The 21,457-nt window shown below is 38.0% G+C and overlaps 1 protein-coding gene across 1 annotated transcript; it reads left to right on the forward strand.

Moving 5' to 3' along the window:
* The first annotated feature begins 5,236 nt into the window (after positions 1–5,236).
* LOC110901036 lies at positions 5,237–6,050 on the forward strand. The gene is made up of 2 exons (XM_022147891.1): positions 5,237–5,519; positions 5,683–6,050. The coding sequence occupies exons 1-2, from the start codon at positions 5,237–5,239 to the stop codon at positions 6,048–6,050; spliced, it is 651 nt and encodes a 216-aa protein (XP_022003583.1).
* Positions 6,051–21,457: the final 15,407 nt, after the last annotated feature.

The following is a 21,457-nucleotide window of genomic DNA, read 5'->3' on the forward strand; positions in this document are numbered from 1 at the left end:
CCGCTACTTGGACTGCTTTGACTTTCTTTGCTTGCTGGAGATACATTCTCAGCTGAAAATGCAGTCTTTGGAGAAGTTGCTTTTGGCATCATGCTTTTTGGATAATAAAGATCCAAATTCTGCTGAGAAGAAGAGTGATTGACTTTGTAAGTTTTCTTCAATTCCAGCTCGTGACTTTCAAGTCTCTCAATCACCAAATCTGGAGTTAATTTTTCAGGAGCAATAGTGTTCTTCAACATAAGAGCATAATATCTCCAATCAACCTCATCTGGTAATGAATCGAATAGTTTGTCAACTAGTTCTTCATCAGAAAACTTGATTTCATGTCTTACTAATTCCAACTTCAGATGACCGGACCTTTCTATCATTTTACAAACCGATTCATTCTTTAGACATCCAAAAAGATCAAATTCTTTTCTAAGAAGCTATCGTTTGTTTTTCACAATTTCCTCGCTTCCTATACATTTTGCTTTAAGTTTATTCCACAAATCTTTTGCATTTGAGTAATCGATCAAAGAAATGATGTCTTCTCGGACAGATTGGAATAGCAATGCCACACACTTTTGTTCAGCTACAAACGACTCAATTTCTTTGGCTGATGATAAAGTATCTCCAGTTTTGTCTCCGAGTGTGTACCCATTTTTCAGACTTTTCCAACTTGCATACGCAAAAGCCATCAACCAATCTTCAAATTTTCTTGACCAACGACTGTACTCCTCAATTGCCATTAGCTTCGGAGGTTTGTTGAATGTTCCAAATGCACTCTCGGACTCCCAAGCTTCTTTCTTTTTCTCTTTCGATTGATTCTCATTCGTATTGCTCGACAATGTATCATTGTTTCCTGTACTTCCCGTGAATGCATACATGTCGCTGAACGGATTCAAGAAAATATCGTCCATCGTAAATGTACCTGTAAAATCAGACAACACTTAGAAAAATTTTGGTTTTTGAAAATATCAGATTCAAACGGAATACTTTCAAACGGAATGATGCAAATGATGGTTCAAACGAACAGGTTATTTTCAAACGGAATGAACTTGTCCGTTTGAAATAACAATAGTGTCAAACGGAAGGTATTCAAATGGTATGGTTTCAAACGACCACTTTCAAACGATAGCTGTTTCAAACGATGGTCTTTCAAACGACAACCTACAAACGATAGCTGTTTTGATCGTTTGAAAATACACCACTTTCAAACGATAGGTTTGTTTTTCAAACGGAATGGCTCTGTTCAAACGATAGGAGAACTCTCAAACGAACTGCGTCATTTTCAGACGGATGATGTCACTTTTTCTCGAACAATTTCAAAAGGTCATGATGATTTTGATTAGTTTTAGATCGAATTTTAGTTCCAAATTGTCAAGGATTAATTAATAGTGAATTTCGTTTGATATGTGAACGTTTCAAGCCATTTTAACCGTGACAACTATTCAAAATCAGAAAAGAAAGGTAGAAGTGAGATAATCCGGCGATTTCAAGCTCTGATACCACTTGTAGGACCGTTCCGATGACCTTAAACGTTAGTAGAAGTAGTTCATCTCAGTTTACAAAGGCGGAAACAAAGTAAACCAAGTTAAAACAGCTTGTTCCTTCCAATTTCTCTTTCTATTACTGATTGCTAGTCTTTACAATGATTCTGATACAAATCCGGCAGCACCTCGACTCACAAACACACACATACAATCCTCCCTGTCCGTTTCAAATGAACCCTATTTATAGACACATGACCTTCCGTTTGAACGACACCAACAGGTTCAAACAGCCAAGGTTTAAACGGCCAGACATGTACAAACGGTCAGAGTTGTTTCAAACGGCCAGGATCATTTCTAACCTAAACAACCCTAATTTAATCATGTTTGAACACTTGTTTAACCTATCTAGACACAAGACTTAATAAGACGTAGTCAGCAGACACTTAATGCACCAACAATGTGATTGATGATATTAATATTATTTTGTGATATTAATATGTGGTAAATGTTTAAAATTCAGATGGACAACATAGTGAATCAGGAAAACCAGAATGATAACATTCAGAATGACAATAACCCGAATAATGAGAATCCAAACAACAATAACAATGGAAACCAAGTGGATAATAGTGTCATCCAACACATAGTGGCACAAGGAATAATAGATACAATGCCATTTATTATTCAAACTGTTAAGGAAGCTGATAATAAAAGTAAACATAGTAGTAAGCGACCAACTGAACCGAAACACAGCGTGAACAATGGACCTGTACTTCAAGCGCCCATTCCCAAAAGAAGAAGAACCATGCCTTGTAGTTGTTCTTATAAAGAATTCTGGTCTTGCAAACCAATAGAATTCTCGGGCAATGAAGGACCCATTGCAACTCTACACTGGATAGAAAAGACTGAGGCTGTTTTAAAAATAAGCAAATGTGCGGAAGAGGATAAAATAATGTTTGCCTCCAATCTGTTTAAGAACCCAGCCTTAGAATGGTGGAACACTATCCTTCAGTCAAGGGGAAGTGATAGGGTTTATAATATGGAATGGGAGGAATTTAAAAATATGGTAGAAAGGAAATTATTCCCTCCCAATGAAAAGGAACAAATAGCAAATAAGTTTCTGAACCTTAGGATGACAGGGGTGGATAGTAAGGGATACACTACACTATTCTTTGAATATGCTAGAATAGTACCAACCCTTGCATCACCTGAACCAGTATTAATCTCCCGTTACATCTGGGGATTAATCGGGGAAATTAGGCATGTAGTCAAAGCAGCTCGACCTCATACTATAGAAGAAGCTATAGAACTAGTAAATACCTTGACTGATGAGTTAGTGCTTACACGAGAAGAAGACCAAAGGAGGAACCTAGCTCAAAGACTTACCCAGGAATTCCGTTCTGGAAATTCCAACCGTGGGAAAAATGTAGGTTCCACATCTACACCTTATTGCAAGTATTGCAAAAGGAAGCATTCTGGAAGATGCTCCATATATTGCAATTTCTGCAAAATATCAGGACACAAGGAATAAGATTGCAGGAAGAAAGCCAACAACAAGATATGCTACAACTGCGGAGAATAAGGTCATATAAAGCCAAACTGTCTGAAATTAGCTCCAGCTACGAACAACAAGAACACCAAAAATGCTAGAGCATTTGTTCTAACTGCAGATGAAGCCAAGATGATTCCAGACGTAATAGCCGGTACGTTTTTAGTTAATGATGTTTTTGCTAAAGTATTATTTGACTCTGGTGCGAACCAAAGTTTTATTAATACTTCATTTTGCAAACTTCTTAATCAATCATTAACTAAACTCCCACAAGAATGTCTAGTAGAGACAGCGAATGGGGAAACCGTTAGGATTTCTGAAATCTTGCAGGGAGCAAGAATAGAATTTTTGAATCAAAAATTTATGGCAAACCTTTATCCCATGAATTTCGTAGGATTCGATATCGTTTTAGGAATGGATTGGTTAATAGCCAATAAAGTCAGTATTTTATGTGATCAAAAGTCAATTCAAGTAGACTCACCAAAGGGTAAAAAGATGGGTTATTATACTAACACGTGTGCATTTGTGTAAATTATAGATAATTCTCAGGAAATCCTTATAGAAAACCTAAGACAACAATGTGAGTAATCTCCTTTTTGTAAACAGTTTTTACAAAACCTTAACCAATTTACAATGCAATTTAGCAGTGATTGAGTCTTTGTAATTCTACAATTACTGCCGGTATGTTGGGGTTTTGTATACAAAATGTGTAACACGTTGCCATTGGACAAAGAGTTAGCCAATGTGTAATATGACCCACCAGTCAGGATTGACAGTACTGAATAAGTAATTGGGTAGATGTAAACATTGTAATAGCTCTCAATACTGTTTAAATTAATAAAACTTTCCTTGATTAAACTGGGATTCACTCACCAGTATTTCCCACTGACAAAATGTTTTTAAAACGCGTTTCAGGTAACACAATGTGAAAGCCAACTAGAAGCCAGCTGGACAGCACTGAAGGCTTGGAAAAGTGGCTATAAAAGTTACCTAAATAAAGAAGGCGTTTTATTAAAAAAATGGGATTTATCCCTATAAACCAGTTGTAATGAAAACTTGGGTTTTATCCCAATATGTTTATTTATATAAAATGTGGTATTTTACTCTGATAAAATATTTCCTAACTACGGTCCTGATGAAATTTCCGCTGCCAAATTAATAAACACCGATACCACCAACACCATTGTTCGTGGCAGCCCGTTCCCGAAACAGATAGGGGGCGGGGCTTGCGACAGTATAACCAACCCCTTAAGGGATCGACACATCATTGGAGTCGCAGCCCTACATGTGCGACAATATCAAGGCAGGATCAAGAGACACACCTCTTCAAGATCAATCACGTCCACAAGTTCAAGAGTCGCAACCGTTCATGAAGAGAAATGTCTACAATCGCACCTGTTTGTTTATATAAAGAGGGTTTGTAAGTTTCATTTGAAAACATCAGAATCACTTGTGTTGTCACAATCATATTCAATATTAATCATTCTTTTTGAATTCTATTGTTCTATCATTGTGTCTTTAATTGTTCATCAAGGGTTCTGACCAACAGTTGTATCAGAGCACATGTTTCAAGTCTGGGAAAAAGAAGAAACCGATTGGAACATCATAACGAAGTTCTCACGAATTTTTTTAGGTTTTGTATTCGTTTCAAAATTGAATTGCAGTTTGATTAATTGATTAATTTCAATAAAAATTTCATTCGTTTAAATCCATTTTATTTTAAATTCAATCCCGGATCAAATTTGTTTTTTCAAAAAGAACATAAATATCGTTTAGAAAGAACGAAATTCAAAACCAATAGCAAGTCAGAAATTTGAGAAAATCCTGTGTGGTACGAAATCTTATGTGGTACGAAAATCCTATGTGGTATAAAATCCTTCGTGGTACAACCTCTATGGTACAAATCCTTCGTGGTACAAGACCTTCATGGTGGAAAATCCTTTGTGGTGCAAGAACCTTCGTGGTGATAAGACCTGTGTGGCAAAGCAAGAAAAAAAGACCTGTGTGGCAAATCAAGACCTGTGTGGCAAGCAAGAAAAAAAGAAAGACATGTGTGGCAATCAAAAACCTGTGTGGTGCAAGCAAGAAGAAAAATTGAAGTATGTCAAGAAGAGACGACAAAGATAGCACGTCAACCTCAATTCATGAGCAATGAAATATATCCCTTCAATGCCCAAAGTTGACTGAATTGAATTACATTCAATGGGCAATCTCGATGGAAACGATCTTGAAGGCATATAGTGTTTGGGATACGGTTGTTTTAAAAGAAGGGGTAGATGAGAAAAAGGCGCATACAATGAAAGCAATGATCTTCCAAACGTTACCGGGAGATATTCTAATGCAAGTTGCGCAATACAAAAGTGCAAAAGAAGTTTGGGATGCAATCAAAGTACGATATCTTGGAGCCGATATGGTTCAGAAAGCGCGTCTGCAAACTTTGAGAAGTGAATTAGAAGCCTTAAAGATGGGAGAAAACAAAACAATAAGGAGTTTCGCAAGCAAGTTGGGGGTATAAAATCCAAGTTTAAAAGCCTCGGTACCACCATTAAAAATAAAAAGATTGTAAGGAAATTACTTATTCTATTCCGAAAAAGTTTCTACCGATTGTGGCATCCATCGAGCAGTGTTCAGAAATAGATAAAATGACATTTGAATAAGCAGTGGGTAGGATTACAGCATTTGAAGAACGCCTGAAGAGCCAAAACGAACCGGAGAACAATAATCTGTTAATTGCAACTTCAGACAACCATTCCGGAAATAGGCATCATGGAAAAGGATGCGGCGATCAAAATCATGGTAGAGGACGTAGAGGAAGTTCGTTTAGAGGAGGAAAAGGACGTGGACGAAATATAGATCGAGGAAATAGAGACAAGAGTGAGTTAAAGTGTTGTGAATGCAGTGAATTCGGTCACTTCGCATACGAGTGTAGCAAGCAAAAAGATAAGGAAAAAGAGAAGGACGAAGAGGCTCATCTTGCGTTGGAAGAAGAACCAATGCTACTACAAGTCAAGCAAGTTGAAGACCTATAACAACTTAAGGATGTTCGTGATTGGGGGTGAATGAAGTTTTAATCTCTCACATCCAAGTTCGTACGAGGGTTGTTTAGTAATTAGTTAATAGTTATTTTATATGAGAGTTAGATAAGTTATGAAGTACAAGGGCCAAAGATGGAAAGATGAAAGTGTATAACCAACCCCTTAAGGGATCGACACATCCCTTAAGTCGTAGCCCTTCATGTGCGACAATATCAAGGCTGGATCAAGAGACACACCTCTTCAAGATCAATCACATCCACAAGTTCAAGAGTCGCAACCGTTCATGAAGAGACACGCCTCTACAATCGCACCTGTTCGTTTAGTATAAATAGGGTTTGTATGTTTCATTTCAAAACATCAGAATCACTTGTATTATCACAATCATGTTCAATATTAATCATTCTTTCATAATTCTATTGTTCTATCAGTGTGTCTATCATTGTTTATCAAGGGTGTCTATCATTGTTTATCAAGGGTTCTGACCAACAATATGCGATTGCAACAGGACATGCTTCCTTAGAGACTAAGATTTGTATGAAGTATAATGTAGATTGAGCAAGATCGAGCTCTATCTACTACATGTTATATTCAAGTAAATAAAAAATTAGTTCACTTTTAAAAAATAAAAGTTTTTTTTTCTTCAAAACTAGTGTTTTCAGGCTGGTGAGTTTTTTATTTTTTTTATTAAGCTGCTAAGTTGTTTTATTTTTTAATATTTAATTATGGGTTATTGGATTTTATCACCCCTGACTATTGGCTATTTGCCGTTGTCACCCCCAACTATCACTTTGACGTTCGTCACCCCCAACTTAACTCTTAGTGTGTTCTGTCACCACGTCGTTAACTGATCACTAACTTTTGATCTTGGTACTATACTTTTAGAGGTGTCATAGGGATCTTATGAAGGTTTTAGTGATCTTAGGACACCCCAAAAGTATAGTAACAAGATCAAAAGTTAGTGATTAGTTAACGACGTGGTCACAGAACACACTAAGTGTTAAGTTGGGGTGACGGGCTTCAAAGTGATAGTTGGGGGTGGCAGCGACAAATAACCAGTAGTTTGGGGTGATAAAATCCAATAATCCTTTAATTATTTAATAAGTACAGTTACTTTAATCATAATTATAACTTTTCATATGCTATTTAAATAAACTTATTAAATACGATCTTTAACATAATTCTAAGTATGTTGCGATACGCTTTTTTCTATCTACATGTTGATATAAATTTACTCAAAACCGAATTATGAATAATAATATATATGTGATCCAAGCATTAAGGTACATTCCATCTAAGTTGCCTTGCCGTTTAATTATTATATTTTATAAAGGGACATCGTTATCTTGTTATCTTAGTAATGCAATATAACATTTTAGAATTCTTTATCTATCACTCCATAAAAGTTTAATTCGAACATGTAAAATATAGTTGATTTTTGTTAGTACATGATATGTGGACGCGACTCAGTTCGGTTCGGCTAAGGTTCGGCTCATGTCTAACGTCACGACTTTCCTCCGTCGTGCGTTCCAAAAGTTCTATACACAAAGTTGGAGAGCCAAATCTTCAGCACCAGGCCGGTTTACCAGACTTGGGCTAAACCAAATGGACGAAACACAACTTGGGACTCAAATGTTTTGGGCCAAAGCCCAAAGTCAACGAAACACATGGATATCGACGAAACAGACCTGTTTCGTCGACCTTGATCCCGTTTCGTCATGTGATCTTCCATTTCGTCGAGTATTGCTCGTGTTTCGTCGACCTACTTGTGTTTCGTCATTGCTGTGGCTATAAATAGGCTGAAGACAGAACAAAAACATAAGAGAGAGGACACAAGTGTGAGAGAATACACACGAGAGAACTGAGAGTTTACAGAGAGTGTTTGTAAACCTTGCTTTGTAACTGTTTTCAAGTATTAATACAAGGGTGTTAATCATTGAATCTCTATGTCTTGTATCTAGTGTTTCCTTATCTCTATCTCGGTTTGCTATCTCGGTTGGATTCCGCACAACCGGGTTGGTTTGTACACAAGGATTAGGTGAATAGATCCTCCCCTAGCCGGACCTACAAGTGGTATCAGAGCCTTGGCTCTTCTCCTTGTTTAAACCGAGTTGTTTTCGGGTGTTTTTCGGGTCTTTGAAGTTTATAATTTCTGGAAAAATTGGTTTATAACTTTGAAAATCCTAGTATTCTACTGTTAGTTCTTATAAAAACCATATTAAACTTTATTTTCACATGTTAAAATTTGGTTTTTAGTGAAGTTTCAAGCAAAATCGTGTTTCGGAAATTTGTTTGGTGTGCCTGAAAACTCATAAGATTGACCGGAAAACTCATAGGGTTCTTCACATCTTCAAAAAGTTTATCAAAATTCTTCATATTTACTGGGTTTGTTTGAAGATTATTATTGTTGATGGTTTTATTATAATAATGTTACTGTATGGTTGGTAGACTAAAGGTATGGTCTTTTGAAAAGTAGGAAAGTATGGGTGTTCGAAAATATTGGTTTGGAAATCATACTTGTGTCAGACAAGATAATCTTTTGAGATAATATCTCACCTTCTTTCTACTTTGAATTTAGTCAACAAAATCAGTTTCGTCGAAATCAGTTTCGCCAAGAAACACAGACTTTCATCGATCATTTAATATCAAGATTTGGTTTCGTCGATGAGAAGTCTAATCTTTTGTTTCGTCGCATCAAATATCAAAAGTGTTTCACCGATTATCAAACATTTATCAGTTTCGTCGGGTTTCAAACACAAGTGTGTTTCGTTGATCAGTAATCAGTTTCGTCGGGTCTCAAACAACAGTCAGTTTCGTCGTCATTGTCATCAAGTTGTTTCGTCGACCTCATAAAGGATTCCAGTTTCATCGAACAAACAAAACAATTCTGTTTCGTTATCATTCTAGTTTCGTCGTTTGAATCAAACAAAAGCATTTCGTCGAGATACTTGTGATTTTTAACAGAAGACTTGTAAAAGTGTTTTAACTGCTTGTTTCAAGTGATTTTATCAGGTACTCATTTTTACATATTCAAAATGAATCCGGATTGGTGGGGTACTCCGTCAACTGCCGAAAGCAAGTATAGAAGCATGGGTTTGTCGCCATCATGGGCCGAATCTCCCGCACCCGCGTCTTCACAAGCAAATGCAATTTCGACAGGTCAATGGGCGTTTGTTTCAAATCAAACTCCAAGTATTCAAAGCATACTCCTAAGTGAAAGCGAAACCGGAAGTCTAAATCGCCCACCGAAATTGATGCACATAAACGAATATCCTTGATGGGTAGATAGATTCCATACATATGTCCTTGGGCAAAACACGAAATTGTGGTTATGTTTTACCACAGATTTCGATCAAGCTCTTGAGGTTGCCGCTTCGACAGCCACAACATTTGCCGATCTTTCGGAAGATCAGAAAAAGGCATATGATTTGGAAAAGAAGGCATATGCTATTCTAACTCAGGCGTTGAGCAAGGATATCTATCATCAATTTGTCAGCTTCAAAATGACAAAGCGATTATGGGATGCATTGAAGACGAGAGGTGTAGGAAACGAAGCGACACGCCAATTGCGACATGACTTACTCAAGAAGGAGTTTGATGGCTTCATGTGTATGGAAAAATAATCCTTGGGAGATTTGACAAGTCGGTTTTATCACTTGCTGACTGAATTGGGTAATTATGGGGTAGTAACAACTCCAGCAGAGGTCGTCACAAAGTTTGCCCATGCATTGCCACCTCAATGGAATAGTTTCTTGGAAATCTTGAAATACAATGGCGTACTGGCTACGAAAAATAGCAATGACTTCGTTCAGCTCTTGGAAAACAAAGATCAGGAAGAAACCCTAAAGGCGAAAAGGGTTCCAGTGCCACAAAATCCTGATATGTATTATGGAACTTCTAGCACTTCTACAAGACAAGTTTCACATGCTCCACTTCAAAAGGCGTTTGTTACTAGCACAGATTTATATGGCAATCCGATATAGGTTCCAGTAAAGCCAGCTCCAACCACAGACTTGTATGGAAATCCGCTTCAACCAGTTCCCCAGCAGCAAACCCAAAGGTCTCCTGTAGCTACTGATCTGTATGGGAATCCGTTACCAGTTCCAAAACAAGCATGTTATGGAAGCACCTCATCTGTTGGTTCGTCATCTAATCCAAATACAGTTCGGCTCGACACTTCAAGCTTCTCGAAAGTAAGTGTTGAAGTAGCAAAAGAACATATGGAGCTACTGAACACCTTGGTAAGTGCGTATTGTGGGTTAGTAGAAGGTCAGATCGGAAACATCAATCTGACACAAGAAGATTATCAGCAGATCGATAAGGAGGAAATGGATTTGATGGATATCAAATGGACTTTCGTAAGTGCTGTAAGGCGGGCAAAGGATTTCATGGAAAGGACTGGCAGAACCAGCTTGGAAAGCAAGAAAGACACCAAGTATGGGTTCGATAAGCAGTCTGTTAAGTGCTTCAACTGTGGTGAGCGAGGTCACTTCAAGAGAGAATGTACAAAGCCAGCTCAACATGGGAACCAGAATCCGTTCAGGAATCAAGGCAACCAACAGAATCAGAACAGGAATAACGAGCGTACGTTGATACCTGTCAACAACCCAAGTCAAGCAGGACCATCAAATGCCAACCAGGCTCTTGTGGTACAAGTAGATGAAGGTTGTGATTGGTCAATTCAGTTGGGAAATGATACACCGGATGGAACAGCTTGTTTTGCTGAGGTTGTCAAGGACCTTAAACACGCAAATGGTGGAGAATCTTTCACCAATGGTGATGAATCTTCTGAAGACGAAGACAGTTCTGGTTACAGTAGAAGCTCGGATGAAGAATCTCAAACTCAGGTGATGATCAGTTGGATGACACGTCAAGTGTGTCAGTCGATGCAGATGTTGATGAGCTATTGGGAGAAGCTGCAGCAGGAAATCATAGGAAATCTATATTGGTGGATCAAGCTGCTTATTCTTATTCTTCTCTCCATTCAGCCTTTATGGCTAATGTCGACAGTTCATCAAGTCAGGTATGTGTCGATGAACCTACTGTTGTTGATTGTGATAATTGTGCTAGCTTAATTGTTAAATGTGCTGATTTGGATGCAAATATGTCTGAGTTGCAAGGCAAACATGAGGCTTTAAAAGCTAATTTGTTTGACTTGCAAGACAAACATGTTTCGTTGAATGCTAAGTGGTGTGACTTGCAAAGCAAACATGAAGCTTTGCAAAACAAGTATGATGTGACATTCATCCACAACCAAAAGTTGACAGTAGATCTTTCTAAGTGCACAGAAGCCAACATGTTTTATGAAAACCATGAAAAGGAATTTAAATCAATGATTGAAAAATTAAAGAAAGATAAAACTGAGTTGCCAAAAATGTTTTCAAGAAAACAAACTGACATAAATTTGTATATCAATCGCCTTGAGATAATGCAAAAAGAGATGGCTTGTGTTAAAACTGAAAGTGAGGCGATCCAGCTCAAGTTAGACAGTTATTTAAGCTCTAGCTATGTGTTGGATCACATCATTGATGTTCAGAAAGAGAAAAAGGATGTCACATGCATTGGATATAAGAAATGTCCACCACCTGTTAGACACAATTATGATGCTATGCCTGATGAGGAGGATAGAACTTACTTTGAGCCATTTGTTCCTTTAGACATTGAGGAATTTCCGATCGGACTTGGATACAAGAAGAAAGTATCATCAGATTCGGATATGTTAGCAGATACCTGTGTGTCTTCTGCTGAACCGAATCAGGATCCTCCAGTTGTTATTGAGGATGCTGATTCTTCTGATGATGAATCTGATGATACTAATTCAGCAAAGTCTGATGCGGTAATCAAAGAAGAGGACATACCTCTTGAGAATCATATTCTGTGTGATCCTTCTGCAAAACCCGCTAAGACTGTTCCAACCGAGTCCACGTCTGCGAAAGAGTCTAAGAGTGTGAATTTGATGTACACTCTTGTTGGTGATGCTAAAATTTATTCTGATAAAGATTTTCCAATTAAGAATGTAAATCAATCCTCAATCAGTAAAGTTTTTGAAAATTCGACAAGTAAGTTCTTGGGAAAGACAGGATCACACGTTGTGGTAACACAGTGTCCTCCTATCCCAAAAGCCGAAGTTCGAAAACAATATGGCAATCAGAAATTATCGACAGTGAAAAAGCAGCAGAATCATACCAAATCAAAGGGTAAATTACCGACTCAAGGTCAAAGGAAACCAAATCAGAAAAGGGACAAGAAGGTGAACTTTGTGAAGTCAAAGGGAAAAGACAAAATTGAAACATTTGAAAACAAATCTAACTTAGATTTTGTTAAGCAAGCAAAAGTGTTGAAAAGAAATGAACCAAACAGTTCAAAACCAAGTACCTCGGGATCACAAAGTTCATCATCGATAAGACAATCACATGTTACTTCGGGGTTTGTTGAACGAAGATCATGTTTTGAATGTGGTGAAATTGGGCATATCATTCGAAATTGTCCGTATCTTCATAAGTTAAAAGCTAAAGTTGATGATCCCCGTGAACGAAATTACCAAAAGCGATCTGTTTCTTCAAAACAAGATCCCCGCCTTATACGAGAAAGGGAAAAGAAACAGAAACGCCAACAAGTCAAGGTGATTGAGAAAGCACTTAAGACTGATGTGGTTCAAAAACAATCTGTTTCAGTTAAACCAGAAATTTTAAAGTTTTCAAAAGCTTCAAACAATCACGAAGTTAAGTTTTCAAACAATCAAACTGGTAAAACTCAACAGACATGGAAACCTAAAATGACCACAAATTCAGGGGGACCATCACAATTTCCTAACCATCAAAAAGTGGAAGTTATTGTTGTTGATGAAAATGGAAGACCCAAGACCACAATGGCTTGGGTCCCCATCTCCAACTAATCATGTGAGTTCATGTGCAGGGTGTTCCAGGAGGAACTATCAGTAGTCATTGGAATGTTGATAGTGGGGCATCCAGGCACATGACAGGCGACATGAAGCTTCTCTACGACGTCAAATCTATTAGAGGAGGTTATATTGCTTTTGCTGGAGATAAAGGCGGATATATTACTGGTGAAGGAATGATATCCAACGGGTTGTAAGTTTTGATAAGATCAACTTTGTGCAACAACTTGATCACAATCTTCTCAGCGTTTCATAAATCTATGATAAACAGTTCTCAGTACACTTTGATGCAAATGGATGTTATGTGCTGAAACCCGGCTTCAAAATTCCAAAAGAATGGATTCTCTTATCTGCTCCAAGGATAAATGATTTGTATGTCCTTGATATGAGCCAAGCTATTACAACGTCTGCACAAGCAACATGTTTCGTTTCCAAAGCCACAGAAAAAGACTCAATCTCTTGGCACAGACGAATGGGTCACATTCACTTACGCAAAATGAGTCATTTGGTGTCAAATGAATTGGTGAATGGTGTTCCTCTTAAAAATTTCCATCTTCAAGACGTCTGTGTCTCGTGCCAGAAAGGAAACATACGAAGAAGCGACACCCGACTAAGAAGATCAACACGGTGGCCGTTCCGCTCGAACGTTTGCACATGGATTTGTTCGGTCCTGTCAAGCATAAAAGCATCCGGAATGATCAATATTGCCTCATGATAATTGATGATTATTCAAGATTTTCTTGGGTGGCGTTCATGGCACACAAGCGTGAAACCTTTGGTATTATCAAAAACTTGATCATTCAGATTGAGAATTTGTATAAGTTGAAGGTTAGACGGATACGTAGCGACAATGGTACTGAATTTAAAAACCATGCCATGGCGGAGTTTTGCACTTCAAAAGGTATTCTTCACGAATTTAGTACGGCTTATACTCCTCAACAGAATGGCGTTGCTGAACGTAAGAACCGTACATTGATCGAGACTGCTAGGACTATGTTGGTAGAGTCGCAGTTGCCCATTCCATTCCGGAGTGAAGCTGTGGCCTCTGCATGTTACACGTTGAACCGAGTCCTTACAGTCAAAAGGCACAACAAGACCTGCTATGAGCTTCTTCACAAACGAAAACCAGATTTGTCGTATCTTGAACCGTTTGGAGCTCCGTACACAATAATCGATCCTAATGGAAAGTTTGGGGCAAAAGCAATTGAAGGATACTTTCTTGGGTATGACACCCCAAACTTAAGAGTCTGGAATTTAGAGACTAAAAGGGTCGAAGAATGGTCTGAGGTCAGAGTACAAAGGCACACATTGCCAGTCAAAAATCCAGGTCAGCCATGGATGTTTGAGTACGATAACAATTCGATTAATGTTGAAGCAGTTGAAGAAAATGTTGCGGCAAGGATGTTTTTCGAGAGTGACAATGCAACAGATTCACCGTTGGTTCGTCCAATTATTGTCAATCAAGAATCATCTTCAGTGAACAATAATGCTCTCGACAATGAGGATTTTCACGATGATACCGAATTGAACGAATCTTCAGAGGATGATGAATTTCTCGATGCAGATCAAGAAGCTCCAACAACAGTAGTTCATGGTACTTCAGAGGGTACACCTCCAGTGGACGCCCCTAGAACAGCTGAAGCTACTGCATCATCCTCTTAGTCAATTCTGGGTATTGATTTGGTTGTTGATCTCAATCTCAACAATCTGGGTACAAATATTCGAGTTCGAGATAATCCAGAAACAAGGATTCACAATATCCATCCTCAACAAAACATCATCGGAAATGTACAGAGTGGCATTCAAACAAGAAACATGTTGCGAAACAACAACAATGCAGGCTTGTATGCAGCGATTCGAGAATCTGGTCAACAAAACGATTGGTCCTTTGCGTGTTACGTTTCACAAGAAGAACCAAAATCTATTAAAGAAGCTTTGAAAGATAATTCTTGGGTTGAAGCAATGCAGGAAGAACTGCAACAATTCCAGAAGCTAGGTGTCTGGAAGCTAGTTGAGAAACCTGAGAACTACAAGAAGATTGGTACCCGTTGGGTGTATAAATGCAAAAAGGATGACCGTGGAGTCGTTATTCGGAACAAAGCAAGATTAGTCGTTCAAGGTTTTCGTCAGATTGAAGGGATCGACTACAACGAAGTTTATGCACCTGTTGCAAGTCTGGAAGCAATTCGGATCTTTCTGGCTTATGCCTCTTTCAAAGGATTCAAGGTTTACCAGATGGACGTCAAAAGTGCATTCTTACATGGTGTGGTTGAAGAAGAGGTGTACGTCGAACAGCCTCCAGTTTTTAGTTTTTGAAGATCCTATCCATCCCGATCGTGTTTGTTGCTCAACAAAGCTCTCTATGGTCTACATCAAGTGTAAGTCCCATTAACCGGATCTTTCAATGATATCAAACAATCACCAAGTTTGTGCGGAATCCAAACTTGGTGAGATTCAAGAACAAACACGAAAATCAGAAAATACGAAGAACAAAGGACAATACTGAATCACCTTTAAACACTTGCACACGATTCTATTACTATGAATTAGCAAAACCGTCTAGTACAAGTGCTCACGACTACCAATCAATCGCCTCCCTCTCTAGAGAAATTGTAACAATGAGGTTCCAAAGGTTCAACCCTAAAACAAGTTAGAAACTTGTTAATATACATAGACAAGCCCACTTCCCTACATGGGCTCCCCTTGGGCTTGCTTGGCCCACATGGCCTAAAGCTTGGCCCAAGTGACCTATAAAGGTCCAAAACCTAATACTAACTAACCCGGTAAATCCCAGTTCGTAACCATAGCCTGTTGTGTTAATTTGATGCGTCAGTCTCACACTTTAGGGCCTAACAATCTCCCCCTAGACTGATGCCATCAAATTGTCTTCATAACATGAATTCAGCAACGTCTTCAACAAAGTCTATGGTTGTCGCTATGCTGCAGATGTTATGGAAGTTCTTGACTTCTGAACTCTCAGCACTGGGTCTCTTTCTTCAGCTCTTGTGGTTAGCTTCATATCAGGATCTCGATCAGCTTTGCTTGAAAATCTTGTTAAAAGAATGTGAGAGGAGGATTCTCAGCAGCTCTTTTCTTCTTCAATCTTTGTCTTTCAAGCAGGTTCACGGTACTTCTTCAAATGCACTATCACTGTCAGATGGCGTTTCGTATCCGGTTCTTCTGACTCAGGTACATCTTGTTGTTGTGATGCTCCATGCTTCTTCAGCAGCTAACAACATCTCAGTCTTCATCAACCCTTGTTCTTGATTGAAACCAAGTTTTGCACATGCTCACAAACTTATAAGCAAACATTTCTTATGCAACAGGGAGAGTACTATATGAACACTGGGAGAGTACCATATGAACACTAGGTACATCCAAGTACTTGTACTTGGATTTCACAATTTAAATTCTTTCACCTTTTGATGATCAGTCAAATCTTCAAGAACGGTTATATTTTTCATTTTAATTTTAAGAAAAAAAAAACAAATAAGCACTCTATTTTTGGATTTTTGAATTTTTTTGAATTTTTTTATTATTTTTTTTAATTTTAAGAACTAAAAAAAATCAAAATATAAACAACTATCATAATATACAATTACAATTGCAATGGGATCAAAATTCGTTTTCAGGCAGACTAAGGAACACTTTTCAGTACGAGCCTAATCAAACTGATCTATGCGATTGCCAATATGTTTGTCCACTTAAACTTTAACGCTCAACTTTCAATTTTCAACTTCGTAATATGCTTAAGGTAATATTATACTGTTATACCTGTGTGTCCCATTCCAAGGCATACCCCCGCGATCAAGGTAAGCGCAACGATTCATCGTAGCAGGTGAGTATACTGATGTCATCCTTTAAGATATCCTGACTGTGTCTAGCTCTGCATATAATCTGTTTTATCATGTTTTGATTTCTTAACAATGAACACCCAAATAAATACTAATCAAATCCCAGAAATATAAACAACACACTCTATCATGCAAGTATCTTCCCTACCACATATTTCACAAGTCCAATCCAGATTTCTGAAATCTTAACTGGGAATAGATAGAGAAGAGAACAGAATAGATCTTAAGCAGAGATGGTATAATATACAGATCAAATGAGTTTTTCTCAATTTGATATAGGTTTCTTGGGTTTCTTTTGGGCACTTGAGGGCCTCTTTCGGGTGTATTAGATCTATAGCGCGCCAACGTACAGCTAGGTCAGCATGTATCTGGATGCAGCAGAAGCTGTCGTTGCCTAGCACCTCCAGGTCAGCATGTATCTGGATGCAGCAGAGGAGGTACACGATTTTTTTCAGAGAAGATTTCAGAATCAGATCAAAATTGTGTGTATCGGGACAACATACAGACATTCAAATAGAAATGAACTAATTCCAAGTGACTTTCTTTCCTGGGGTCATGTACAATTTTAGTTCTGAACAGAAAGACAGCCAAGATATCCCCGGATGATTCAACAATATAAAGACCCGAAACCTCAGATGTTGGCTATCTATCAACGCAAGATTTAAGACCATAAAATCATACGCCGTTGGTATGTTACCCACATGGTACATAGTTCGTTATGTTTATATCACTTAGTATCTTTTATCATGTTGAGCGTCAAGCCTATCGACATATCGCCGTAGATCCTAGTCTTTTCAACTATGGCACCTTACATGTGTTAGTCAAGCCCTTTAACACGAACATTTATTTCACTTCCCATATCATGCAATTTTTCTTTTTGGCTTTTTCATTTTTCTAATGTTTTTGTATTTTTCTCATTTTCTCCCCCTAAACTGTATATATGTCTCTCTCTCCCCCTAAATTTGTGCATAAATCTTGTATTTTTGCGAAAATTTACCATTTACAAGAGAAAGGACACTTTATATACAAGGTTATAAACTAAGAAAAAGGGAAAATATTTTTGTTTAACCGTTCTATCATCAGATTAAAGACTAATCAATATTCAAATCAAAGTACTGAATTTAAACGGTACCTTTTGCTGATCTTATCTTACTTCTCTAATCTCCTCCAAAGGAAACATATCCTCTGTAAAAAAATTTGAACTTTTTGCAACAGTGAAATGTTACCCGTTTTTATCTCTGGAACAACCGCTATCAACATTCCAGAGATTGTCAACAGCTCCTCCTTGGTTGTTCCTGAAAAGTAAGGAGATTAGTAAGACATGGGTACCCAGGCCATCGTGGTCCTGGGTTTACCTGAAGCATCAAAATAAGACACTTCTTTCAAACACAAGTCCCCTTTCGTTTCAAGGGTTGGAGATGTGACTGCTTTTTGTTTTGCTCTCCAAATTTGTTTAGGCTTTTCTAGTTTCTTAGATGCCTTTGGCAAAACAGTTGGCTTATCAACCTTGTTATTTTTCGAAATTTGTGTAGGTTTCAAAGCTTGTTTTCTTTTTTGCTTTAGCAGCATTCCAATCCCTATCAGAAGGTTTAACATTGGGATTCACATTCTTCATTGCCTTAGGTGATAATACCTTCATCGGCTTGGAATGATTGTTATCCTTTGGTGTAACCCTCTGATTTTGCATATAATAGGATACATGGGGACGCCGTGTGCAGTTTCTAGCAATATGACCCGCAATGCCACAGTTGTAGCAAGTTTGTCTTTTCATCGGAAAGACGTTTTGAGCAGCTTGATTTGCTCCTGCAGGTCCTGAAGGACAAACCGGTCCTTTTTGCGCTTGATGTGCCTGCACATTTCTCTTAGACGAAGACGAATTTGGGTGCTTGTATTTGTTGTTTGTAGAAGTCTTGTTGCTCTGAGCACCATTCTTCATCTTTTCTCCCTTATTGGAGCTTTCAATCACCTTGTCACGAGCCTTATGAGATCGTGATTGTCCTTGATAAGCAGACTTCATATACCCCCGACTTTGATCTGCTTGTTTTGGCTCCTTTTGTGTGTTGTGAACCGGCTCACAAACATCAGCACAAGAGTGAGTATTGGCATTTTGCTGCACTTTTGGACGATGAACACAATTTCTAGCAATGTGTCCAGGAATTCCACAGTTGAAACAAGTCTGTCGCTTCAATGTATGGAGATTCGGAGTGCTAGCAACAGTTGCTGATCTGATGGGTCTAGATAACCGAGCTTGCTTAGGTTGCTTTGCTTGTGTTCCATGTGCCTTTTCTGATTCTTTCTGTACCTGTTGATCAGAACTAGCAGAAGCATGAGATTCAGACAGATGATGTTTTTTGTCTTTTATAATTTTATCAGGATCATTTTGAAAAGACGATTCAGTTTCTGTTTTAATTCCCTTATCAGAAACATTTTCTTGTGACTTTTCATTCAATGTGACCACCTCTTCTGTTTCAAAATCTGGTTCAGTTTTAATTTCAAAAGATGTAGAAGTTTCATCAACACGTGTTTCATCAACGCACGTATCATGTGAATCTACTTGTGGTTTATTTTCAGCTACGGTTTCCAATGGGGTCCCACTAGATTCAACATTAGGGACGCCCACTGAGACAGATTCAGAAGAGGAATCAGGATACTCTTGAGAAGGAGTTTCAGTGGTTTCACTGAATGTGTCCGGAGGGACCTCACTTGTAACACTGTCATCAACTGAAACATTAGAAACATTACAATCACACGCATTAACTGAAAAACAATCACCACCACACTTATTGTTCAAAGATTCAACACAAACATCATCAGTTTTGCCCCAAACGTCAGACACACTTGACGAAACATAAGCAGAAAACGACTCAAACAAAGATCTACTAAAAGCAATATCAGATTCAGTTTGTTCAAAATAATTTTCAGAAATATTAGAATGAACAACTGGTTCACTCCCAAGAACATCTCCACACTTTACTTCAGATACTTTATCTGCACATGAAGACGAAGTGTTAGGATCAATTGAGCCTTTAGAAACAAAGTTTATTGGAGCAGACTTCTGTTTCTCAATTGGTTTTTCATTAAATGATGACTTATTGTTTTTGGGACCATAAGTCATGTTGCTTTCATTTATCATCTCCTCCTCAGTCATTGGTAAATAAGTATAATTATCATTGTAGGGAGAAGGAGTCTGATTATAACCCAAACCACGCCCTTTCTTTTCCTTGTACGCGAGCTGTTGATCACACAAGTTTTTGACTAATTTACTGGAAGAATCAAATTTCTTAATGTTAAGCTCATTTATTTGATATCTATCTCTTATATCTTCCAGTTCCTTAGTCACAGCGCACAGTTTCTCCTGAACATATAAGAGTTGAGATGATTTCACAGTTACATCATCCTTGAGTTTGACGATGTCTTTTCGCTGAGCTTCAATCTTTTCTTTATAAAGTTTTTCGTTTTTTGATAAAGTAAAGTTTTTATTTTTGATATCTTGATAATCTTGAATTAACTCAGCGTTGTGTATTCTATAAACTTCAACTCTTTGTCTACACTCAGGAGTGCAAAAGACAGAAAGTGTATCTTCAACAGTCATTTCTTGAACCACGGGTTTGTGAAATATGAATGCCATAATTTCAGCAGGTGGTTGATACTTTTGTTCTTCTCCTCAAAACACAAACCAAACGAGAATCCGTGTACTCGCTTATTCAAATACTTTGCACGCGAAAGAACGAACCCGCTTTCAAAACCGCACCTCGAAAATCTGTCAAAACCGTTATCACTAACAAACAAACCTTTTTTTTATTTTTAAAAAAAAAAATTAAGTTACTTTAATAAATTTAATAAAGATAAAGGTTTATTATTATTAATATTATTAACTATTATTATCAGTGTTGTAAAAGTCGCTAGGCGGTCCCTAGTCGGCCGACTGGAGAGTTGGGAGTAATCGGAGTACTCGGAGAGTAATCGGGGAGTACGCGGACATGGTAAATATAAAGAAAATTAATTGTTATATATTATTTATGTGTTACAATAAGCATAATTCATGTCAACTGAGTATAATTTAAAATGAAACATGTTTAAAGTTCAAATATTCTGAATACAAGTCCGACTAGTCTGAGTACAAGGCCGAGTAGTCCGAGTACAAGGCCGAGTATGCCGATTTTGACCGAGTTTGACCGATTAAAAGTCAACAAACCACGTTGACCGCCTAGACCGACTAGGCCGACTACGTCCGACTAGGCGCCGACTAGGCCGACTAGGCACCGAGTACTCCCGAGTAATCCCGAGGCCGACTAATTGAGACCGCCTAGGAGGAAGTCGCCTCGGAGGGGGTTCGAGGACCGAGTACTCGGCCGAGTAATCTGACTTTTACAACACTGATTATTATTATTATTATAAATAATGATTATGTAATGATGACTAAATGATTTGATTATTATTATTATAATTAAAAATCAATGAAACCTAAACACCACGTCTTCTTCTCCGCAAAATAAAACCCAATTTCGAAATAAACACCCGTCTGTCTTACTCTTCGTTACTCACTCGCTGAATGATGATGACAATTTTGAAGTATAGTCACCGGAGATTATAGACGATGATAGTGAAGGTGGTTGACGTCGGAAGTAGAGCGACGGTGATGGTAGGAGGTT

This window comes from Helianthus annuus, chromosome 13 (assembly GCF_002127325.2).
Source record: "Helianthus annuus cultivar XRQ/B chromosome 13, HanXRQr2.0-SUNRISE, whole genome shotgun sequence".
NCBI lineage: Eukaryota > Viridiplantae > Streptophyta > Magnoliopsida > Asterales > Asteraceae > Helianthus > Helianthus annuus.